The sequence below is a fragment of the Euleptes europaea genome, chromosome 15, assembly GCF_029931775.1.
Source record: "Euleptes europaea isolate rEulEur1 chromosome 15, rEulEur1.hap1, whole genome shotgun sequence".
Lineage (NCBI taxonomy): Eukaryota > Metazoa > Chordata > Lepidosauria > Squamata > Sphaerodactylidae > Euleptes > Euleptes europaea.
This window is the reverse complement of record NC_079326.1, coordinates 33704914-33726877: the sequence shown is the minus strand read 5'-3', so window position 1 is coordinate 33726877 and position 21964 is coordinate 33704914. Positions and strand designations below refer to the sequence as shown.

Genomic DNA, 21964 nt, shown 5'->3' with positions numbered 1-21964 from the left:
AAATAAATTAAAACAAAGCATCATCTGACAGGGAGAAACAGAAGTAGAAAGAATGAGGATGTATTCCACACATAAGAATTACAATACTTTATATGTGTTGGCGCAATCAGTGTGTTCGCATTCTTACAACAAGGCACCTCTGAGCGGGACCGAACAATTTCCCCGTCAGTTGCTGACAACATGGCTCATTAATTTTGATCTTGGGTCTTATGGTAATAATGACAAAGTGTATTGCAACTATCCATGCCAGCATGGAGTGCACACATTCAGCGGGGGTAACCTGAAAGTAATGTGTTTGGAAATGTAACCCTCTGCGGTAGAACTGTTTTTAAAAATTGACAAAAAATACAATTGTGGACTAATTACATGATTAGCGTGGTAAGATAGGTTGGGAAGAATCTAAACCATGAACTACTTTATCCAAGAAGTAATCAAACTTTGAGTAGCACACTAAAGATTCCAATGCCCCTTATCATTTTAGGATGATAAAGAAAAAAAAAAAACTTGTTTGTTTCAGGATAGTTTGTAGGCATTGTGTACTGCCACCCAGGGGGCCGGTGGGAGAAAAATGATGAAATGGGGGGGGGCAACCTGTGTCATGCCAAAACCATGACATCACTTCTGGCGTGACCTAGAAGTGCTATCATTGCATCAGGCAATGCTCCAGCTTTTGCTGGAGTTTTGGGAGAATGCCAGAATGTTGCTGGCAACGCAATGTCACTTCGTGGCACACAGAAACTGACATCATTGCATTGCCGGTAACATCACAATGTTGCCGGCTAGTCCCCCTCCCAATGTAAGTCTCCTGCCAGTTGCCAGCCTCAGGCAACACCGGCAACCCTTGTTGTATGTAGGGTAGAGTTGCTTAGGGTTGCCAGGTCCCTCTTCGCCACCGGCGGGAGGTTTTTGGGGTGGAGCCTGAGGAGGGTGGGGTTTGGGAACGGGAGGGACTTCAATGCCATAGAGCCCAATTGCCAAAGCGCCCATTTTCTCCAGGGGAACTGAACTCTGTTGACTGGAGATCAGTTGTAATAGCAGGAGATCTCCAGCTAGGACCTGGAAGATGGCAACCCTAATGTATGGTGATTTTAACATGCTATTGGTGTTGTGGCTTTTCTTCTTTATAGCTGATTTTTATCAGTGTAGTTGTTTTATTATTCCAGCTTATGCAGTCTTCAAGGGAATAGCCTTATTTATTATTAAAGCTGGGTTAGAGGCCTTGGGAAAGGCCAGATGGGATATAAATAAATAGATGCAGTTTTTGAAGCAATATATTTTACATCATCTGGAGCAGAGTGTTCTCAAATAAATGTTTGTTTCAGCTCTTGTGCTTCTCATGTTTCCAGTTTGTTCAAAAACTTAATTGCAGAATTTTTCATTCTAATAATAAGTGCAGATCCATGCTGAGCTGGACCTAGTCTGGAAGAGCGGCCTAAAAATCCGATGAAATAAATAATAAAAATAAAATAAATTTTGAACATGCTGATTTGATGGGCAACAGTAGGGATTTTTGCATTTTTCAGAAATTCAGCACACACAAAAATGCATGAAAATATCACAATGAAATGTGCTTGATTAAGTGAACATTTGTAGGCCAAGACTGGATCTACGTTCGCACAAGAGATGCAAAAAATCTAGGAATTACCTATAATTGTTTGACCATGAATTATTGTTGCATTTCTGTTAATTTTAGGGCATTGCACTCTACATTTTTTAAATGAGATTTTGAACACATGAAGCTGCCACAGTCAGTCTTGTCTACTCAGACCAGCAATGGCTCTCCAGGATCTCAGGCAGAGGTCTTTCACATCACCTACTTGCCTAGTCCCTTTAACTGGAGATGCCGGGGATTGAACCTCGGACCTTCTGCATGCCAAGCAGATGCTCTACCACTGAGCCATGACCCCTCCCCATTTTGAGCTTCATAATAAGATCTTAATACCTGTTGTACATAGAGTACTCATTCTGTGGCAAGAAGAAAGACTGTCTTTCATGGTTAATGTGTCTGAACAACTTTTTAGAGGGGTGTGGCCATGCCCCCAGTGATAGACTCTTTTAAACATTTAAATTCTAGATACATTTCAACAGGTATAACGACTCCACAAAATTTCAGCAAGATCCATGATTATGATGCAAACTTCATGTGCCAAATGTTATTGAATTGACATGGAATATCTGCAGAGTGGGATGGTCAAACCAGGCCTTAGTTTGATTGCATGTTTCACTGCCTGTTGTGTTGCTCAAAGGGTATTAATTTCTGTTTCCATTTCTTTCTATGTTTTCCAGTTCTTTGTTTCAGCCCCGTATTTCACTTCAGATGCCATTTCATATTACAAAATTTTTAGCGACAAGAATGGTTATAAACATATCCATTATGTCAATGACTCTGTGGTATGTCAAGCAAAGTATTAACATCACATTCATATGTTTGTACTGCAGCACATGTGCCTAAAATACAACATCTGACTTATTGCCTTTACATTTGTTGGTTTTATAGAAAAACGCAGTACCGATCACTAGCGGACCATGGGAAGCCATATACATTTACAAAGTAACTGATGGTGCAATGTGAGTATTGAAAAAGCATGGTGTGTTGATTGTGTCATTTGTTAATAAAATTTACATTCAATATGCCAGTGATTTTTCAATTATAACAGAGCCCCATTTTCAAAGGTCAGGAAACACAGAGTATTTCTAGATGACAAGATATCATGGATTTCCTTTAACAATAAATGACCTGGAAAGGCCTTGATCATAAATGACAATTTAGCTAAGCATCTATACAATGGCTTAATTTTCTCTTATGTGTTTTACTATGCCAGTCCAGATGCATAATTTACAGAGCTGTCTTAAGTGCTATGACTTAAATGAGGCTATTGTACTTTGGTCACATCATGAGAAGCCAAAACTCACTGGAAATGACAATAATGGTAGGGAAAGTTGAAAGCAGTCCGAAAAGAGGAAGACCCAATATGAGATGGTTTGACTCAATAAAGGCAGCCATGGCCTTCCATTTGCAGGATCTGAGCAAGGCCGTCAGTGATAGGAGGACGTTTTGGAGATCACTAACTCATAGGGTTGCCCTCTCAGAAGTGACATAACACACATCTTAAGCATTGTTTTACCCTTCTAAGCTTATTGATTTCAGTGGATGTAATTGATTTCAAAACCATGACCTGGATGGCCCAGGCTAACCTGATCTCATCAAATCTCGGAAGCTAAGCAGGATCAGCTTTGGTTAGTATTTGGATGGGAGACCTCCAAGCAATACCAGGGACTCCATTCAGAGGAAGGCAATGGCAAACTACCTCTGTTAGTCGCTTGCCTTGAAAACCCTATGGAGTTGCCATAAATTGGCTGCAACTTGATGGCACTTTACACACACACAATTGATTTCAAAGGGTGTAATTCTGTTTAGGATTGGACTGGCAGCCACAAAAAGCAGCCATAAAGGAGAGGGGAGTATGAATCGAAATTGCAGCACTGGGGATTGGAGACAAAGTTAACCTGGTTTCTCATTTTTCTTACTAAATATACCAATCCTTGGCTGCTTTTAGCCCCATGGGAGGCAGGGGAAGAAGCAGAGTATTTGTCCCTTTTTCCTACTGCTGCAAAAGCAGTTGAGAAGAGGGGATTATCAATTATGGTGGGGGAGAGAAGCATTAAAATCCTCTTTCTCTATGTCACTTCTCCTGCAGCTTCTTTTTGTATCTAATTTAAAATCTAGATATGCTCTCTAACATCAGATGCATTGGCCCTAAGTTCCTCAAGCTATGCAACCTGTGTGCTTGTATCACTGCTGACATTAAGGACGCGGAGCTAGTTTGGAAAGTACCAATCCAGCAGTTTGGTGAGGAGGGGGAAATGGGTGGGAATTACCCCCTCCTAGGCTCCTTGTCCCATACTATGATGGGCATTGTCAGTGATTTTGAAACTTGCTTCTGAAACTCTGCTGGAATAGGTGGGGGAATGGCATGCGTAAAAACCATTGGGCCCTCAGTTCTATCTGCTACAATGTACGCATAGAAGCCTTCTGCTAGTTTCATGAGGTTATCTGACATTTTCAGTTCCTTCATTTAGCCTTTTGAATAAATAGTACTGTAAATCTACAACATCATATTAGAGCCCTTGAATACTCTCAATGTGCATGTTATGACGGCTCAGTGAAGCGCAGTGTTTTCTTGCTGGATTCAGAAATAAACATTAGCCTTGATGAAACCCTTCACAACACGGGATATCCTAGGAATGCATGTATAGGTATTAACTAACAAAAGCAAAATGCTATTTTCTTTAGTAACAGTATTGTAAACAATCTGATTTTTTAAATTTAAAATTGTTAATATTAGTTAATATTTGTATTTCTTTGCTATTCTGGGGCTTTGCTATCTGGTTTAGAGTTTGTGGAGGTAAGAGAAGAGAATGAAACAAATAGGGAAGTTTTTCTCTTTCCCTTCTCTCTTCTCAGTATTCCAGCTATACTTTTCTTCAGATGTCTCACTAAATGCTTAACACCTCGTGGTTTCTTCAGGCTGTCAAACCATAGCTTATATGACATGATAAATTGTCTTCCAGATTCTATTCAAGCAATGAATTTGAAAGCTATCCAGGGAGAAGGAATATTTATAAGTAAGTTATCATCAAGCTTTAAGTAATATTGTTTGGAGGGGGGGGTTTCACCTGAGTTGATACCTGATAACTATGAGGCACATGCAGTTAATTTCCATTCGTGATTGTGGAACTGTTACTTTTTTTAACCCAGGTTCCTGTCCAAGCTCTCTGTGGCCTTGCCTCTTCTTGCCTCAGGTCACATCTCTGGATGCACTACTGACTGTGACTTTTGCCCCTCCAGCTCCACCCCTTCAGCTGTCCAAAGGTCCCCTGCTCCTTTTAAACACCAGTGTTGTGCCCCCTCTTTCGCTTCGTTCAAATCCCTGAAAACCAAAGCTTTGTCAAAATTCATCTTCCCTACTTAAAGCAAGGCTAATCAAGTGCAGAAGGAATGACAGCATGCCCTCCCTCTGTTGATCACCACCTCCTGCCTGTCCCTTTGTTGTCTCCTTTGTGTTATTTTACAGATTGTAAGTTCCTTAGGGCTGGGACTTGTGTCCTTGTACGCCCTGACCTGGATGGACCAGGCTAGCCCAGTCTCGTCAGATATCAGAAGCTAAGCGAGGTCACCCCTGGTTAGTGTTAAGATGGGAGACCGCCAAGGAAGTCCAGGGTTGCTATGCAGAGGCAGGACATGGCAAACTGCCTCTGAACATCTCTTTCTTTAGTAATAGTATTTGGTAACAGTAGCGTGGTGTAGTGGTTAAGAGCGGTGGTTTGGAGTGGTGGACTCTGATCTGGAGAGCCGGGTTTGATTCCCCCACTCCTCCACATGAATGGCAGAGGCTAATCTGGTGCACTGGGTTGGTTTCCCCACTTCTAGACATGAAGCCAGCTGGGTGTCCTTGGGCTAGTCACATTCTCTCGGCCCCACCTACCTCACAGGGTGTCTGTTGTGGGGAGAGAGAAAAAAGGTGATTGTAAGCCGGTTTGATTCTTCCTTAAGTGGTAGAGAAAGTCGGCATACAAAAATCAACTCTTTCTTCTTGCCTTGAAAACCCTACAGGATCACCACAAGTTGGTAGTGACTTGATGGCACTTTAAACCCCCACCACTCCTTGCACGTTGAAGGTGCTGCATTTGTTAATTAATCATATTAGAACTATGTAGAAGTATATATACACTAACACCCTATTACTCTGGACTAATTCCTGCTGAGTAACTACCATCCCATTTTTCATACATAAATTGATGTCTGCTGATTGAAACTACACCATACCCAAGCCATGAGAATTTAGTTAATGGAAGAAAGAGGAGGAAATCAAGTTTTCTTCCTCCACTGATAAAATATAAGGTAGCAATGAAACCATCAAGCCATTCCAGAGCTGAGTGGATGCCCCTTGTATGTGTGTGTGAAGTGCTGTCAAGTCGCAGCCAACTTATGCCAACCCCTTTTGGGGTTTTCATGGCAAGAGACTAACAGAGGTGGTTTGCCAGTGCCTTCCTCTGCACAGCAACCCTGGACTTCCTTGGTGGTCTCCCATCCAAATACTAACCAGGGCTGACCCTGCTTAGCTTCTGAGATCTGAGGAGATCAGGCTAGCCTGGGCCATCCAGGTCAGGGAGGCTGCCCCTTGCTATCACATTAATATACATATATGGATCTGCCTTATAGTAAAATGGACCATTGGTCCATCTAGCTCAATAATGTGTACTGTGACTCGCAGTACCTCACCAGGACCTCTGGCAGAGAGTGGTCTTTCCCAACTATGGCAACCTGGGATCCTTTAACTGGAGATTACAGGAACTATACCTGGGACCTTCTGCATGCAAAGAATGTGTTTTTCAAGTCTACTGGGGCCATTCCCAATCACTACAAGTAGTTTTAAGACTATGGCCATTTATTCATGGTCAATTTTGATGCTCACTCAAAGCTCTCTTTTTAAATGCAACTTTAAAAATGCCTATTCACGGTTCCGGCGCAAAAGGAGAAATTCCACCCCCACCACTCGCCTGCTCCTTTGTTCCTGTCAGCATAGTCATTAGCATGTGTATAGCTAATGTGCTGATGTTGTTTTGCATGGTTTTTTGAGGAGGATTCTTGGGGCAAACCCCAAAGAATGTGTTAAGTGAGCTCTTTAGTAATGCGAAGCAGGAATGCGCAGGCTTCGCAGTCACTTCTGGAATGATGGTTTAGCATGTACAATTCAAAAAAATGTGCGGGGCAATTCAGCCTGGAACGTGCTGCTAACTACCATGAATAAATGGCCTATGTTTTGGGGATCTCGGGGGGGGGGGATCATCAATAAAAAGACCATTCCTGACAGACAAGTATCCTTGGAAGCCCACTTACCCCGCACTAGCAGTCTTCCCACACAACACGCAAGTGGGTTAGGGCTTCCCCAAGTGGAATATCAATTCATGCAGAGCAATGATGTGGGTAAATACTCTTGGCCAGTGGTCTGTATGAGGTGACTATGCACTTCAGAACGTGTTCCAGAATCTTCTATAATATACAGGAGTGGCAGACATCTTAGATTTCCTCTTCAAACAAGCCAGTGGGGAAAGACTTACCTCGAAAGGAAGTTTTTAAGTGAGCATTTATCATCCTTTCCCTCTGTATCTTTTTTTAAAATTTTGTTTTTATTGTTGCTGTTGAATTGTTGCTTCGGTGTTCCTTGTATAAATTTTTGTTTTCTCCTGTTTCAGCTTTTCTTACTGCATGACATTTTTGTTGTGATTTTTATTCTTCGTGATTTGTTTTTTTTAAAGAGTTTTTATTAAGCACAATGCACAGCAAATAAAGTAATATTAAAGGAGCCCCGTGGCGCAGAGTGGTAAGCTGCAGTAATGCAGTCCAAAGCTTTGCTCACAACCTGAGTTCGATCCCGACGGAAGTTGGTTTCAGGTAGCCGGCTCAAGGTTGACTCAGCCTTCCATCCTTCCGAGGTCGATCAAATAAGTACCCAGCTTGCTGGGGGTAAAGGGAAGATGACTGGGGAAGGCACTGGGAAACCACCCCGTAAACAAACTCTGCCTAGGAAACGTCGGGATGTGACATCACCCCATGGGTCAAGAATGACCCGGTGCTTGCACAGAGGACCTTTACCTTTTAAGAGGAATTCTTTATATTCCTTAATAACAATAACAACTCACAATGTATTACAATAAATGTAAGATTAAAACATACAATTTTGAACCAATTGTCGAGTTTAGATTAACAAGATGGCATCCTAACTTCATAACTGCTTCTTAGAAATAACAAGAATATCCTTGATGGTGAGGATGGTGAGGGAACAAGGAATAAGGGAAAAGGACAAAGAAGGGACGGAAAAAAGGGAAAAGGAAAGGAAGGGAAGGGAGGAACAAAGAGGGAAGGGAAGTTGAAACGAAGGGATAGAATGGTAGAAAAAATGAGCCAAGATCCCAACCATCATGCACATGCTTTTGGTACCTGACACTTGAAGCATGAGGAACAGGAAATATGGCTTCTGGGTTATATTTGCACAACAATTCCCAGAAGCTATCAGTGCATATATTCTTTGTGATATTTTGTTAGCCAGTTTTTGTTTGATAGACTAGATACAAATATTTAAATATATAAATTTGAAAAAGTCGATGTTGATGATAGTCTGATGTTGATGACAGCTCTGTAAGAGTTGTACTGGTGTTCCAGTGGGTCCAGGGAAATTGTAGATTGGGACCCAAATACTTACTTTTGTTCTCCTTTTTAATTCTTGTACAGAATTAATCTTCAAACAAATCCCCCAACCAAGCAATGTATTACTTGTAATTTAAGGAAAGAAAGATGCCAGTATTATGCAGCAAAATTTAGTTACAATGCCAACTATTATGCTTTACTGTGTTATGGTAAGTCGAATATTCCTTTCCCTAGATTTAACAGCCACTGGCTATACATCAATTTTTATTTTTTCTTGACAATATAAAGAGAAAAGTTGCCACATCTCTCATGCAATTGACCAATCTATTTGACAGCAGATAATGCAATATCCGATTCTCAGGAAGTGTCTTTAGCTGTTTTATCCAGGGAGTGATATATTTATTTTGTGCAATATTATTCCTCATTTATCTTCCTTTAAAAAATTCTACTTTTGCAAAGGAGGGCAATTTGTAACAACCCTTATGATCCTTTATAAAGCAATCATACATTCGATTGTTAGATATGTTGCACCAGTTTGGTACACTGGCCATATACAATATCTCAATTGTCTTCAAGTAAGTCAAATATGTGGCTAGTTATTTTGAATTGTTAGCTGCTTTGGTAGCCATGTTGAGGGCAGAAAAGCAAGGTATAAATTTTGTAAATTAAACAAAAATACCCCCTACCCCAAAAGCTCCTTTGATATAAAAGCTAATGTACACATCAGGCACAGATTTACAGATTGATAGGAAACATAATAAAGTACAATAAAAGGCAGAGATATTGCCATTATTGTAGCCATCTTCATTTGAATGGGAACGTGTTAGTGAGAAATTCAACCTACTAGTTACTTGTCGCTGTTGTTAATAATGCTGTGTGATCTGTACTGGGTGTTCAAGCGTGTAAATAAATGACGAGTTCTCAGCTAAGCAAAGAACCAAATGTAACAGAATGACAACACCTTTCAATCATCCTTGCCCAGGATGTTATCATACAGGAAATGCACCTACCTTGAGAAATGCATTACGACAATTTCTCCAGATCCTGTTGCACATGGTTAATTCTGGGATCAGGTTACATAAGAGTTAAGTGAGGATCACTGCATCTGTGAGAGTGAAACGTTGCCTTTAATAGATAAAGGTCATATTTCTGACTTAATCCTTGGAGGGCAGGCTAGGGAATCTATTAGGCTGTGAAGCCTTCTGTATTGTACAGAACTGTACTATACCTTCAACTGTGGTTTAGAGTTACAGTTTGTGAAGAGGAAACAAACTCCAGTTTGCCCAGGCACGGCACCTGCATTCAGACATCCTGACAAACTGGAATTTGGCTGGAGGATTCCTGTACCAGGAAGCCTTCAATTGCACTCTGCGTGTGATGGAAGGAGGGAAAACAGGAGGGCGAAAGGATGCATGAGAACAAGCTGCATTTGTTCTCTTCATGAACATGCGGAGGTTTACCACGAAATCTGAATGTGACTATAGTAAGATGCTCTCTCTTTCTACTACAAGCTCAAAATCCTTTTTATGCCACTTCAGTGGCTGTGTTAGCTATTACATCAGTTGAAGGGCCATCTATCCATAACCAGTTCCTTGTGTTTGTTGGTGGATGACATGAGAACTTTGCCTCAAATGTTCAATGGGAGTTTTGTGCCTCCTGGTTTCACACATACCCTTACCTCCTTGCAGCTGTAACCTTCCTTTCTGCCATGCCATTTTAGCTAGCTCAGACCGTCCCATGGAGCTGCTATTGGCTGGCTCCCTTGCAAAACGTATGTGCTTGTGTGAGTCTGGAGGACACAAAACTCCCATTGAACGTCTGGTGTAAAAGTCCTTGTGCCTTCCACCAACAAACACAAGGGCTTAATCATCCTGACTCTTCCCTCCAAGAATTTTAAAGATCATAATTTGCTGAGGTACTGAGAATTTTCTGTTTCTAGTACTCTCTTTTGCCCCCGCCCCAACTCAGTTCTTAGGGTTCCTGAGCAGGACTGTTCGTTCACTGCAAGACTATAATGAGGATACTTGCCCAAAAAGAGTACAAGCCAAAATTTTGGCAGCTGGCATGGAAAAGAAAGGAGACATCACAGAACAATTACAGAAGGAAAAAAACTGTAGCTCTTGGCAACAGCCTGTATTGGCGGGAGATCTTGAATATATCCAAAGCCGATGTTAACAGAGACTGAGAGAATAGAATAGACAAAAGCAATGTGTCTATACAATAATGTTTAGGGCTGCACACTCCATGCTGTAGTGATCCCTAGATAAAAATACACAGACAAGAATCTAAGCATCTCTGGTCCTATTTCATTTGGGGGACTTTTCCAGTTCCTTTGCCTTGCACCATTAATAGGGGCTCTTAATTAACATGATACCAATTAGGCTAAACTTTACAGGACAAGCTCAGGACTTTTGGAACCTAGGGGATGGATTTTGTGAAATGTGCTGGCATGTACAGCACGTGCCACCCTCCTGAGCACATTCCATGGACTGAAACCTTAAGCAAGTGAGAATGATTGCCTGAGGATAAAAGAAGAATATGTATACTAAACAAAGGGCAAGTCATTTTCAGTAGCAATTGTATTTGTCACAGTTATGCTTTAAAGGTAAATTCTCTTCTTGAATCATTATTTCAGGTCCAGGTATCCCCATTTCTACTCTTTATGACAACAGATACGACAGAGGTATCGTTTACTGTGTACATTTGTGTTCCTTGATTATAGTTTGAGGTTGTTTGCTTTGGAGTGCACCCCGGTCAACTGTAGGGCTTAAGTCCAAGTAAACTTACTTAACAGTGGGATGTAAATCTTCTAAAAAAAAAAATCTGAAAATTTCAGTCATAAATGTTTCTGTTTGTGTTTGTGGTTTAAATCTCATTTTATTTCCATTGCAGTATACATTTATTTAGACTTTTAAAAACATAGTTTCCAACAGCTTATGAAATAAACTGGGAGCTGGAGTAGTGTAGCGATTTAGGCCTTTTATGCAGGGACGTTTCCCGTAGTCACCTTCACCCACTGCCTTGGGGCTTCCTTTTGATTATACATGCCTTTTCTGCCTGTCAGAGGTCAGCTCGCTCTCCCTGCACATTTTGCCTGCATTTTCCAGATTCGGGCTAAAATAGCATCTGGAAAACACGGGCAAAATGCGCAGGGCGAGCAAGCCGACCTCTGACAGGCGGAAAAGGCACACCTAATCAAAAGGAAGCCCCAAAGCAGTCGGTGGGGGTGACCGCTGGGAAGCATCCCTGCATAAAAGGCCTAAGAGTGTTGAACTAGTATCTGGGAGACCTGGGCTGGAATCCCTAGTCATGCCAAGGAAGCTTGCTGAATGACCTTGGGCCAGTCACACTCTCTCAGACTAATGCATCTCACAGCCCCTTTGGGTCCCCATTTGGGGTACAAATGAATTAAATAAATCTCTATTGCGCACTCCCTTTTCTACTGCTTACTTTTTTTTCAATGGTTTTATAGTAATCAGCATTATAATACACAGCTACTATATCAAATCTGTTATATATAGCCAGTTTCACCTGGATAGTAGATTATTCAAATAATCTGTTAGTGGCCTCCAGTCCAGCATTCTTCTTTTGTCTCCTATATTAATATTATGGTCCTATGCAGCATTAGTCCAGTTAAGCCTATTGAAGTCAAAGGGCATACTGGAGTGCACAATCAGCTATCTAACGTACCCCCAGAAAATAAACCACTTATTTCACAACAGACAGTTGTGAAATATCTGCTATTTCCTGTCCTTTTTTAAACTTGGAAATGTTTGATAAGATAGGGCTTGTCTCCTTTTGGTGTTTCATTCCTCATAGGACCAGGAAGTGGTATTACAGCATGCAACTGAATCAGGGAAACCAAAAATAGCTTAACTGCCACTGCAATCTAGCTGTGAAGCTTTTCATATGTACTTTGTTATTCATATGCCTGCACATTTGGCCCTGGATCTGTTTAAAAATGTGTTAACAGAAGTCAGTTAAACACTATATCAGTTCTTTTTAGGTGATCCACAGTACAAGCATAACTGATTTGTACCATCTTCCCTGGTAGGTCATATTGCAGGGGTCAGCAACCTTTTGTATTTATTGCAGGGGCCAGCAGCCTTTCATAATTAAAGAACCAAACTGCATCAACATCCAGAGCAGGAGATCAACAGAGGGCTAGTATGAGAAATATCCAGCTTAACATTACTGATAATTGACATGTTGCTTATTTATGTGTGATGTTTCCAGAGCCCAAACACAGGTTGCTGCGAGTCCTTTATGAGGAAGTAGCACTGACGAGGTCTCACAATCAGTATTAAATAAATACAAGCACGCCCAGGGCCATTGTTCTAGTGCACTGTCATAAATCACGGTCCATACTTGGATTACTGGCAAACTACTTGCCTCTATCAATTCCCTTTCTGCAAAGTATCTCTAAGAAGCCCTTTAGTCCCCCAAAATCTTTGCCTACTATTCCCTTCACACACAGCTATTGTAGCATTCCACTCATCCCTCCAGTTGACCTTAACTGAACAATTTTATTTTCCTTTTTAAAAGAGCCATATTTGGTTGAGTATTGAGCCACATTTGGACTCCTCTGCTTTTGGAACTCAGAAAAAGTTTTAATCCTGGGACATGTTATTAGTTCTTTTCTCTGGAAGAGAATTCTGTCTTGTTTGTTCAAAGCCCACAGAGCTCTTTGCTATTATAAATGTGGGGTCAGTATTACAGATGTGGCTTCAATAGATTTGTTTCATTTCTGTACTCACGTCTACTTCCACAACATATAGATAGAGAGATAGAGGGATGGATGGATGGATGGATGGATAGACAGACAGACAGACAGACAGACAACAGCTTAAAAATGAGCAGGAACTGTGAAAAAGAAATGTAATACTAATCTAGACATGTCTTTTATATAGAGATTAAAGTTTTGGAAGACAATAGGCAACTGGAACTTGATCTACAGAAAATCAGCATGCCTACAGAAGAAATTAACAAACTTGAAGTAGATGGTTTTAGTAAGTATGCTGCACTTAATCTGTTTCCTTTTCACTTTATATTATGGGTGGAAATGGATAGATGGTAAGTACATGGTAGCTACTTTAATGGTTACCCTCAGGTTACTATAACAGTCACCTCCTGTAGGCCATGCTGTAGGCCAATGTCATGTATCCCACAGAGTCGAGACAGATTTGGGGGGAAACCATAGGGGATGGTAGTGCTGTGTTCTTCCTCTGTTTAGAGGATACAGACAATGGTTTCTGCATATGGCTTCATTTACTCTTAGCAAGATTGTAATGGGCTGCAACATGGTTTCCAGTCAACCCCTGTTTTGATCCCATTTGAGGCTTGAAAGTGCTATGAACTAGTTATCAAATCGTGGGACCAGGACTCAACTAGGAATTGTTTATTTGTTTTGTATGTTTTTAGTACCCTTTCTCCAAGGAACTCAGGGTGGGATACAAAACCCTGACCTCATCCACTTTATCCTCCCAACTAGGGGTGTGCAAAATGTGGATATACACTAGCTAAAAGTAAATCCCAAGGTAGCTGTTTGGGGTGTATCAAAAAGGACCTAAAACACTTCCAAAATTCTGGGAGTAACAAAAATCATCTGGAGTCTTGGGAGTGTTTTGGTTTCGGGGAAGCACAGGAGTGGTGTGGGAGAGATAGGAACATGACCTGCCAGACAGCTGTTACTCAGTCCCTTCAACCCTTTGAATTTTAAAGGATTAGAAGCCCTCCAATAGTTGATAGTGGGGTAGATGGAAAGCTAGGTCTACTGCCATTGGAAATAGTGGGGACATTATTTCTTATGGGCACTAGAGAGGCCTGGTCCACCCATAGGAAAGAATGTCCTGGTTATTTCCAATGGCTGGTAGACCTGGACTCTCTACAGGCGATAGGAAATAACGTCCCCATTGTTTCCAATGACCAGTAGAATGGGCCTCTGTCCACCTGAGACATCAGTGGTTGGGCGACTTCTAGTTCCAGCTTCCTCTGTCTCCCTCCCTCCCTGTTCCTGCTACCTATGGGAGGGGGTAATGAGGAAATTGGAAAAACTAATTTTTGGGACTCTATGAAAACTGTCCCGAAATGGTAACAAGGTCCTGGAAATTTCAGGATAATGAACAGCATGCTCTCCCCAAAACTCTGGATCTGAAATGAACGTAAAAATAGTTGAAGTGTTCACTCCTACACACAACAACCCTTTGAGGTCCATTAGGTTGAGAGAGAGTAACTGTCCTCCAAGGTGAACCATTGAGCTTTGTGACAGAGTAGGTCTCCCATACTGAAATCTGACAGCCTAAGTACTATATCATTCTGGCTTTCCCTTGCTGTACACAGCATTGATTTCCTATATTTGCCTTATTGTAAAAGCTCAAGCCTTTCTTTCCTCTTTTGCAAAACAGGCATAATTATTGGGTTGAATTCAACCATCCTCTAACTAGCCTTCTTCCAATGGAAGAGCCACTTACGTTAGAGGAAGGCACCTTCAATGGGAGAAAGATTTCAAACTTGAGCTGAAAGTAAAGTCAGGGTGCAATTATTTAATCAATAAATTAATAAACTTTGTCCAGTAGAGTGGCAGAATAAGGGTAGGATCCACCCTGTTATCACAAATGTGAAAAATATATATCTTCTTTGAAGTATCTTAGATTGTACAAGAATGATATATTTTCTTAGAGACAGTTAAAACAGATCCATCAGCTCTCATGTTACAGCCTGTCTTTTAGCAAGAAGAAGAAGAGTTGGTTTTTATACCCTGATTTTCTCTACCTTTAAGGAGACTCAAACCGGCTTATAATCACCTTCACTTCCTCTCCCCACAACAGACACCTTGTGAGGTAGGTGAGGCTGAGAGAGTTCAGACAGAAATATGACTGGCCCAGCAGCTGTGGCAGGCATCTTCAGAGGAGTAACACTGAGAGACACTGTCCTTCAGTGCTACTCCTCTGAAGATGCCTGCCACAGCTCCTGGCGAAACGTCAGGAAAGAAAATACCAAGACCACGGTTACACAGCCCGGATAACCCACAAGAACCAATCCACTGATATTATTTGCCAAACAGTGGACTGAAGAGGTCATACTGGCTTGATCTCCTTTTAAAAAATGCATTGTTCCTATTTCAGGCAACAAACTGCTGTGGCCTTTGTCTAGCCTAATACAGCTGCTCTTTTAGGAATTTATTTACTTATGTTTTCTTTGAAGCCCCAGTTTAGAGGTAGCCTTAAGGTCAGGACAACGGTGATTTTGAATATTTCCCATAGCTTTTTGCTGAAGTTATGGAAGACCTTGGCATGTGCTGCCATTTTTTCTATGGCATTCATATCTTCCTGTCCTCATTATAGGTTTTAACTCTGTTGGTAGAAACACAGGGCCTTGGATGAAATAGTCAGTGCCTCTGAGTAACAGTGAGCCAGTGTGGTGTAGTGGTTAGAATGTTGGACCAGAATCTTGGAAACCAGTGCTTGAATCCCTACTCTGCCATAGAAACTCACTGGCTGAGCTGGGGCTAGTCAGTCTCTCTCAGCCTAACATACTTCACAGGGTTGTTGTGTGGATAAAATGGAGGAGGGTAGGATGATATAGTAAGCTGCTTTGGGTCCTCGTTGGGGAGAAAAGTGGGGCATAAATATGTAAATAAGTAAAATAGTGACTGCACATCTGAGAAAAACAGCTGAGTTGAAGTACAGGAAATGGCTGTTACCATCCAACGTGGCTCCTAAGGAAACCACAATGTGTAAATGAGGCCTAAATGGGGGTTATTTTGGACTACATAGTGCAATCGTTAGGTTGTATGGAGCTGTCATTTTGTTCCGAGAAATTCTGGCCATGATATAATGGCTGTACTAATAGTTAATTGGTAGATCTATAACATTTTAATGCTTATCAATGAAATAATGAGGCTATCTTTATTTCAGTTGTCTTAATTCCATCTTTCCTTAAGCTTTGGGTAAATAAACCTTTTGTTTATGTACTGTGACCAGACAGGTATTTCAAAATGAGAAGAATTACTTTTTTCACAGTGAGTTCCTTAAATTATAGCATTTCTGAATTTCACATCCTGAATTCTGCTGCTAATTAACATTTGTATTGCAGATAATTAGTATTTGTTTTACAGGAGCCAGTTATAGAGAGGTTTAATTGTTATCATCAATGATTTGTGATATGTCTTTTTTTATTAGCCATTTGGTACAAGATGGTTCTACCTCCAAGCTTTGATAAATCCAAGAAGTATCCTCTTCTCATACAGGTGTATGTAAAAAAAATTTTTTAGATTATTTTTTTTCATAACTTTGCTATGTCAGATAAGGTATTTCTAATGACATCTCTGCCCAATATAGTAATAGCTAAATAGCTGATTAATAAAACAGATGTAAGTTTCAACCTATATGTTATGTGGATGATATGGGAGATCTCCCAATATTTATTTTGTCTAAATGCAGGTGTGGGCAGGCACAAAGCTGGGGAAAGGAGCACCCAGGGCAGGGGGGAAGAAGGGTGTGTGTCATGTGTGTGTGCACATGCTGGAGTCAGAAGGGTGGTTGCTGCCCCACTGCCACATGCTCACCCACACCCTGGCCTCGTGCGCAGCTGCTATAGGTGTGGCACGCGCAATGAAGAAGGGCGGGCGGCTAAATGGTGGGCAGTGGCATGCGTACCAGCTGCCATGCGGGCAGGCAGCTGCACCCATGCCACTCTGCTCCTCTTCTTCATGCCCTCACTTGCTCCCCCACCTCCTTGTTCCTGGAGTGCTTGCCTCCCCCAAACCCCCCCAAGATCCGGCCCTGGGTGTGGAGAGGGCAATGATCAGGTTGGGGCCATTGTGCCGGGAAATGGGCTTTTCAGTTGTTCTGCCTGCATCGATTATTTCCCCAATAGATATTAGGCCCCTTAAACTATTTGTATGTCCAGTAGGGAAAAGATACAGAAGTATGGGCACCTTTACTCCTACTAGAGCTAACTGCAATATTTGGAGGAGGAGGACACTTCTATCACGGATACTGTGGGAAATACCCTTCTGTGCCCCAATCCAAATAGCTTCCCAGTCTTTGTGGCTGCTGTTTAACCTTAATTGAAAGATCCAGAATGTGCAGTTTGACCCTTGCAAACAGAGGAAACAAAAGGTGCAAAGAAAGAAATGAGTGCTGGAGTTTGCATATGGCTTAATAGCATCCATTAGAAAAAATACTACGCTGATTTACAACATCTGCATTCTTAAAGTTCTTGATAGTTATATGACGAATTGGCCTAATGGAATTTGCTTATATTCCTCTTTTAAAAGCACAATACATTCACAGGTAGGGAGGTTGGAGGGACTTTGTTTCCATATGCTTGGGTGGTACATGTGGTTAGAACGACCTTGCAACTAAAATAAAGAAGACCACAGCTTTATATCATGAGGGCAAACTAAAGAGTGTGTGTGTGTGAAGTGCCGTCAAGTCGCAACCGACTTATGGCGTCCCTTTTTTGGGGGGTTTCATGGCAAGAGACTAACAGAGGTGGTTTGCCAGTTCCTTCCTCTGTACAGCAACCCTGGTATTCCTTGGTGGTCTCCCATCCAAATACTAACCAGGGCTGACCCTGCTTAGTTTCTGCGATCTGACGAGATCAGGCTAGCCTGGGCCATCCAGGTCAGGGCCTGGATGTACTAAAGAGTACATCCCCCAAAAGTGCTTAGAACAACGGAAAAGCTCCTTCCGAGCCCAGTGCAGTTTTAGCCTCTCAGTACACGTCTTCAGGAAATTCTAGAAGAAAAAGAAGAATTGGTTTTTATACGCCAATTTTCTCTACCTTTTAAGGAGAATCAAACCGGCTTACAATCGCCTTCCCTTCCTCTACCTACAACTGACACCCTGTGAGGTAGGTGGGGCTGAGAGAGGTCTAAGAGAACTGTGACTAGCCCAAGGTCACCCAGCTGGCTTCATATGTAGGAGTAGGAAACCAACCCGGTTCACCAGATTAGAGTCCGCCACTCTTAACCACTACACAGAGAGATCTCCGCCCAATTTTCTAGTCTTGCTCATACAAATTTGAAAAAGTACATTAATCTGTGACTCATTAACAGATGTCTCTCTGTGTGTAGAGAGAGAGAAATATGTATATGTATAGTTTCCTGTAAAAGTATACATTCCTGAGTTAAAGTTCTGCTTTCTCCCTTGCAAAGGCTAAAAGCTTAGACTGCTTACCATTTTCTCCTAAACATTTACATCAACATAGTGCCAAACGATAAACAGGGAAGGCATTCATGTATTAAAACCTTTTTTGCATTTACAATTGTGGGGATCTCATTGTGTATAGAAATGCCATATGGCAAAATATCTTACCATTGGGATGTTATGACTGGAGTTCCTACAAAGAGGAAGGTAATATGAACAGGCATGCTCAAGGGTGAACTTTAGTGATTTAGTTTCGCCCATGCTATATTCAATGTTGTTGCTACCTTGCTTTTAAAAGGAAGGTCCCAGGAGACTTGAATCTGAGATTACGTGAATATTTACTGTAGGTACGGAGGACCGTGCAGTCAAAATGTGAAGCATACTTTCGGCATCACTTGGATAACTTATCTTGCCAGCAAAGAAGGCATTGTGGTGGCCCTCGTGGATGGCAGAGGAACAGCCTTCCAGGGTGATAAGATGTTGCATGCAGTCTATCGCAAACTTGGGGTTTATGAAACTGAAGATCAAATCTCAGCAGTAAGGTAAGGCTATGTTTCATTATCAGAAAATTCACAACCCATGAAGTTCCATTATAGTAGCCACCATCTAAGCATGAATTTTCCAAGTATCTCAGATCATTTATTGAGGGAAGCAATAATTTGTTCCTGTGGAACCAAAGGAACTTAATGCATGACACAAAAATACCCCTTTTAACAAAATGACCTACCAGCTGGTGGTAGTGGTCTGCTAAAGTGGTTGTGGGAAGATTTCCTTGTTACAGAATACCAGATGTATCAGCAAGAGACAAAATGACCTCTCCTTCCGTGGAGGTTTTTAAGAAGAGGTTAGATGACCATCTGTCAGCAATTCTGATTCTATGACCTTAGGCAGATCATGAGAGGGAGGGCATCTTGGCCATCTTCTGGACATGGAGTAGGAGTCACTGGGGGTGTGTGGGGGAGGTAGTTGTGAATTTCTTGCATTGTGCAGGGGTTTGGACTAGATGACCCTGGTGGTCCCTTCCAACTCTATCATTCTATGATTCTATGAAGTATGGGAATACAAAGGGACATATTATTCTTTAACTGTAAGTCCTAAAAGGGCAACCATGTTAGTCTGTTGCAGAACAAACAATGGAGCCTTCAGGTGTCGTGTGTGTGTGTGTGTGTGTGTGTGTGTGAGTGTAAAGTGCCATCAAGTCGCAGCCGACTTATGGCGACCACTTTTGGGGTTCTCATGGCAAGAGACTAACAGAGGTGCTTTGCCAGTGCGGACTACCAAATCTATTATCTTGTGTTCGGCAGACAGGAAGAGGTTCTGATAAAACAAGCTTGCCTGTAAAAGCCCATGCCACATTTAAGATGCCGCCAGACTCTTTGTTTTCTCATTTATGTTTGTTGCCAACCTTTCAAGCAGTGTTTCCTTGTGAACAAGCTCTTCTCTTTAAACTGATTATTCAGTTTAGCCATGGTCCTTGGGTAGGTTTTCAGGGACCTTGTGGCTTTCAGAACCTCTGTTTGTATTAGCAAACACTTCCAGGGGACTATGTGTGTGTGTTAAGTGCTGTCAAGTCACTTCCGACTCATGGCAACCCTATGAATCAATGCCCTATCTTTAACAGCCTTGCTCAGGTCTTGCAAATTGAGGGCTGTGGCTTCCTTTATTGAGTCAATCCATCTCTTGTTGGGTCTTCCTCTTTTCCTGCTGCCTCCAACCTTTCCTAGCATGATTGTCTTTTCCAGTGACTCCTGTCTTCTTATAATGTGACCTAGTTTAACAGCCTCAGTTTAGTCATTTTAGCTTCTAGGGTCAGTTCAGGCTCAATTTGATCTATAACCCACTGATTTGTTTTTTTGTGTTTTTTTTGGCAGTCCACAGTATCCGTAACACTCTCCTCCAACACCACATTTCAAAGGAATCTACTTTCTTCCTATCAGCTTTCTTCAATGTCCAGCTTTTACACCCATACATAGTAATAAGGAATATGATGGCATGAATTAACATGATCTTGGTTTTCAGGGGACTATATGACATTCAAAATAGTGCACGGAATGGATTGGTGCATGGGCAGTGATTTCAAAATGTGTGAAATGCATAAGGGCTTGACAAGTAACGTCGATCCTGAGTGGCAGAACCAAGAATAGAGTCCATAAAGCCTTATCCTCACACCCTTTGTTCAAGGATAGCACTACATCTCTGCGGGTTCTCTCTTATCTCTTCCATCCTGTTCCTGCATGTTGACTCTTCCATTTCCTCCCTGTGCAAGGGTGATGTTGCTTTTAACTGCTTTTTTTAAAGCAAAGGTTGAAGCAGATGAGACTTTGCCATTCTAACCTTCTTGACACTATCACCTGTTTACTTCCGTACAGTGCAACAAGCCCACCGCTTGCTTTACAGTAACCATAAAAGCTATAAATTAGTCTGTAGTGCTTTAAAGTGTTTGGAGATGACAGAAAACGTGGCTAGGTGTTCATTCATCTGATACAGGGCAATATCATGGGATTCTTTCCCCCCCCCCCCCAACAAACTGCTGAGAAAGTCTACATGGCGAACAACTGGGGGATTTTTAAAAAAGATTATTGTAATACTGGTGTCCTCCAAATTCCATCCCATCCCCCACAACCAAAGAGGGGAAGGGGGTAGGGTCTGTGGAGAGCTCCACGGATGAGGAGGCATGCACCCATCCTGATGCTGGAGTGTAGGCACGCTGGCATCAGAGGGGGTGAGCAAGGGCTTTATAGGCCCTCCAGGACTGCCCTTGCCCCCCCTTCCCCTCTAACTGTCTCCTTGGAATTAGATGGGAAAGATGGAAAGTCCATCTCACTGGAGGGTCTGGCAAGGCGGGGCTTGGGGGCAGGTTGTCCTCCTCCTCTGAGGACTCCTGTTCTCTTGCTAACCCAATGCAGTCCATTACAGGAATCTGGAGACACTATATCCCAGGGAAAATATGGTGGTGGTGGAAAGTGCCTTCAAGTTGCAGCTGACTTACGATGACCCCCCATTGGGTTTTCAAGGCAAGGGACGTTTAGAGGTGGTTTGCCATTGCTGGTCTCTGCGTAGCAACCCTGGACTTCCTTGGTGGTCTCTCCCATCCAAGTACTGAACAGGGCCAACCCTGTTTAGCTTCAGAGATCTGATGAGATTGGACTAGTCTGAGGCCATCTAGATCAGGGAAAAGATACCATAGTGGAAAAGGCCAAGAAACAACAACCATTAAGTTTGGCCTAAAAGGGTGCGCATGGAAGGACCATGGCTTTGAAAATCAACGTGTTAATTAAGTATCATGAGTGCTTATGGCACTTAATGAAAATTGGTTCAGTACTTAAAAGTCAAGTATGCAGAGGATTTTACAGTTTCAGATTTCGCAAACATAAAATGGCTAATTATAAACATGGTAAATCATAAGTATTTTCAAGTCTATGCAAATGTCAGTAGTAGAAAAATCACATTAACATCTTATTTGACCCTCTTAGCTTGTAAACTAAACAGAATCCGCATTTGGCTGCTTGATGTGATGCAGAAGTCCTGAGCTCAGTGCAAAATGCACATGTATAGTCCTTACACCGGATGTTACGTGTGGGTGATTCACACACTGGTTCTT

At 41.9% G+C, this 21964-nt stretch overlaps 1 protein-coding gene across 1 annotated transcript in view; it reads left to right on the top strand.

The window, feature by feature from the left end:
• FAP (fibroblast activation protein alpha) overlaps window positions 1-21964 on the top strand; it is a 64013-nt gene that overhangs the window by 25301 nt on the left and 16748 nt on the right. The window contains exons 13-20 of the mRNA XM_056861179.1: window positions 2287-2391; window positions 2498-2568; window positions 4573-4626; window positions 8294-8418; window positions 10845-10892; window positions 13120-13218; window positions 16390-16459; window positions 18711-18905. Coding sequence (XP_056717157.1) covers window positions 2287-2391; window positions 2498-2568; window positions 4573-4626; window positions 8294-8418; window positions 10845-10892; window positions 13120-13218; window positions 16390-16459; window positions 18711-18905 — 767 coding nt within the window. The remainder of the gene's footprint in view (window positions 1-2286; window positions 2392-2497; window positions 2569-4572; window positions 4627-8293; window positions 8419-10844; window positions 10893-13119; window positions 13219-16389; window positions 16460-18710; window positions 18906-21964) is intronic.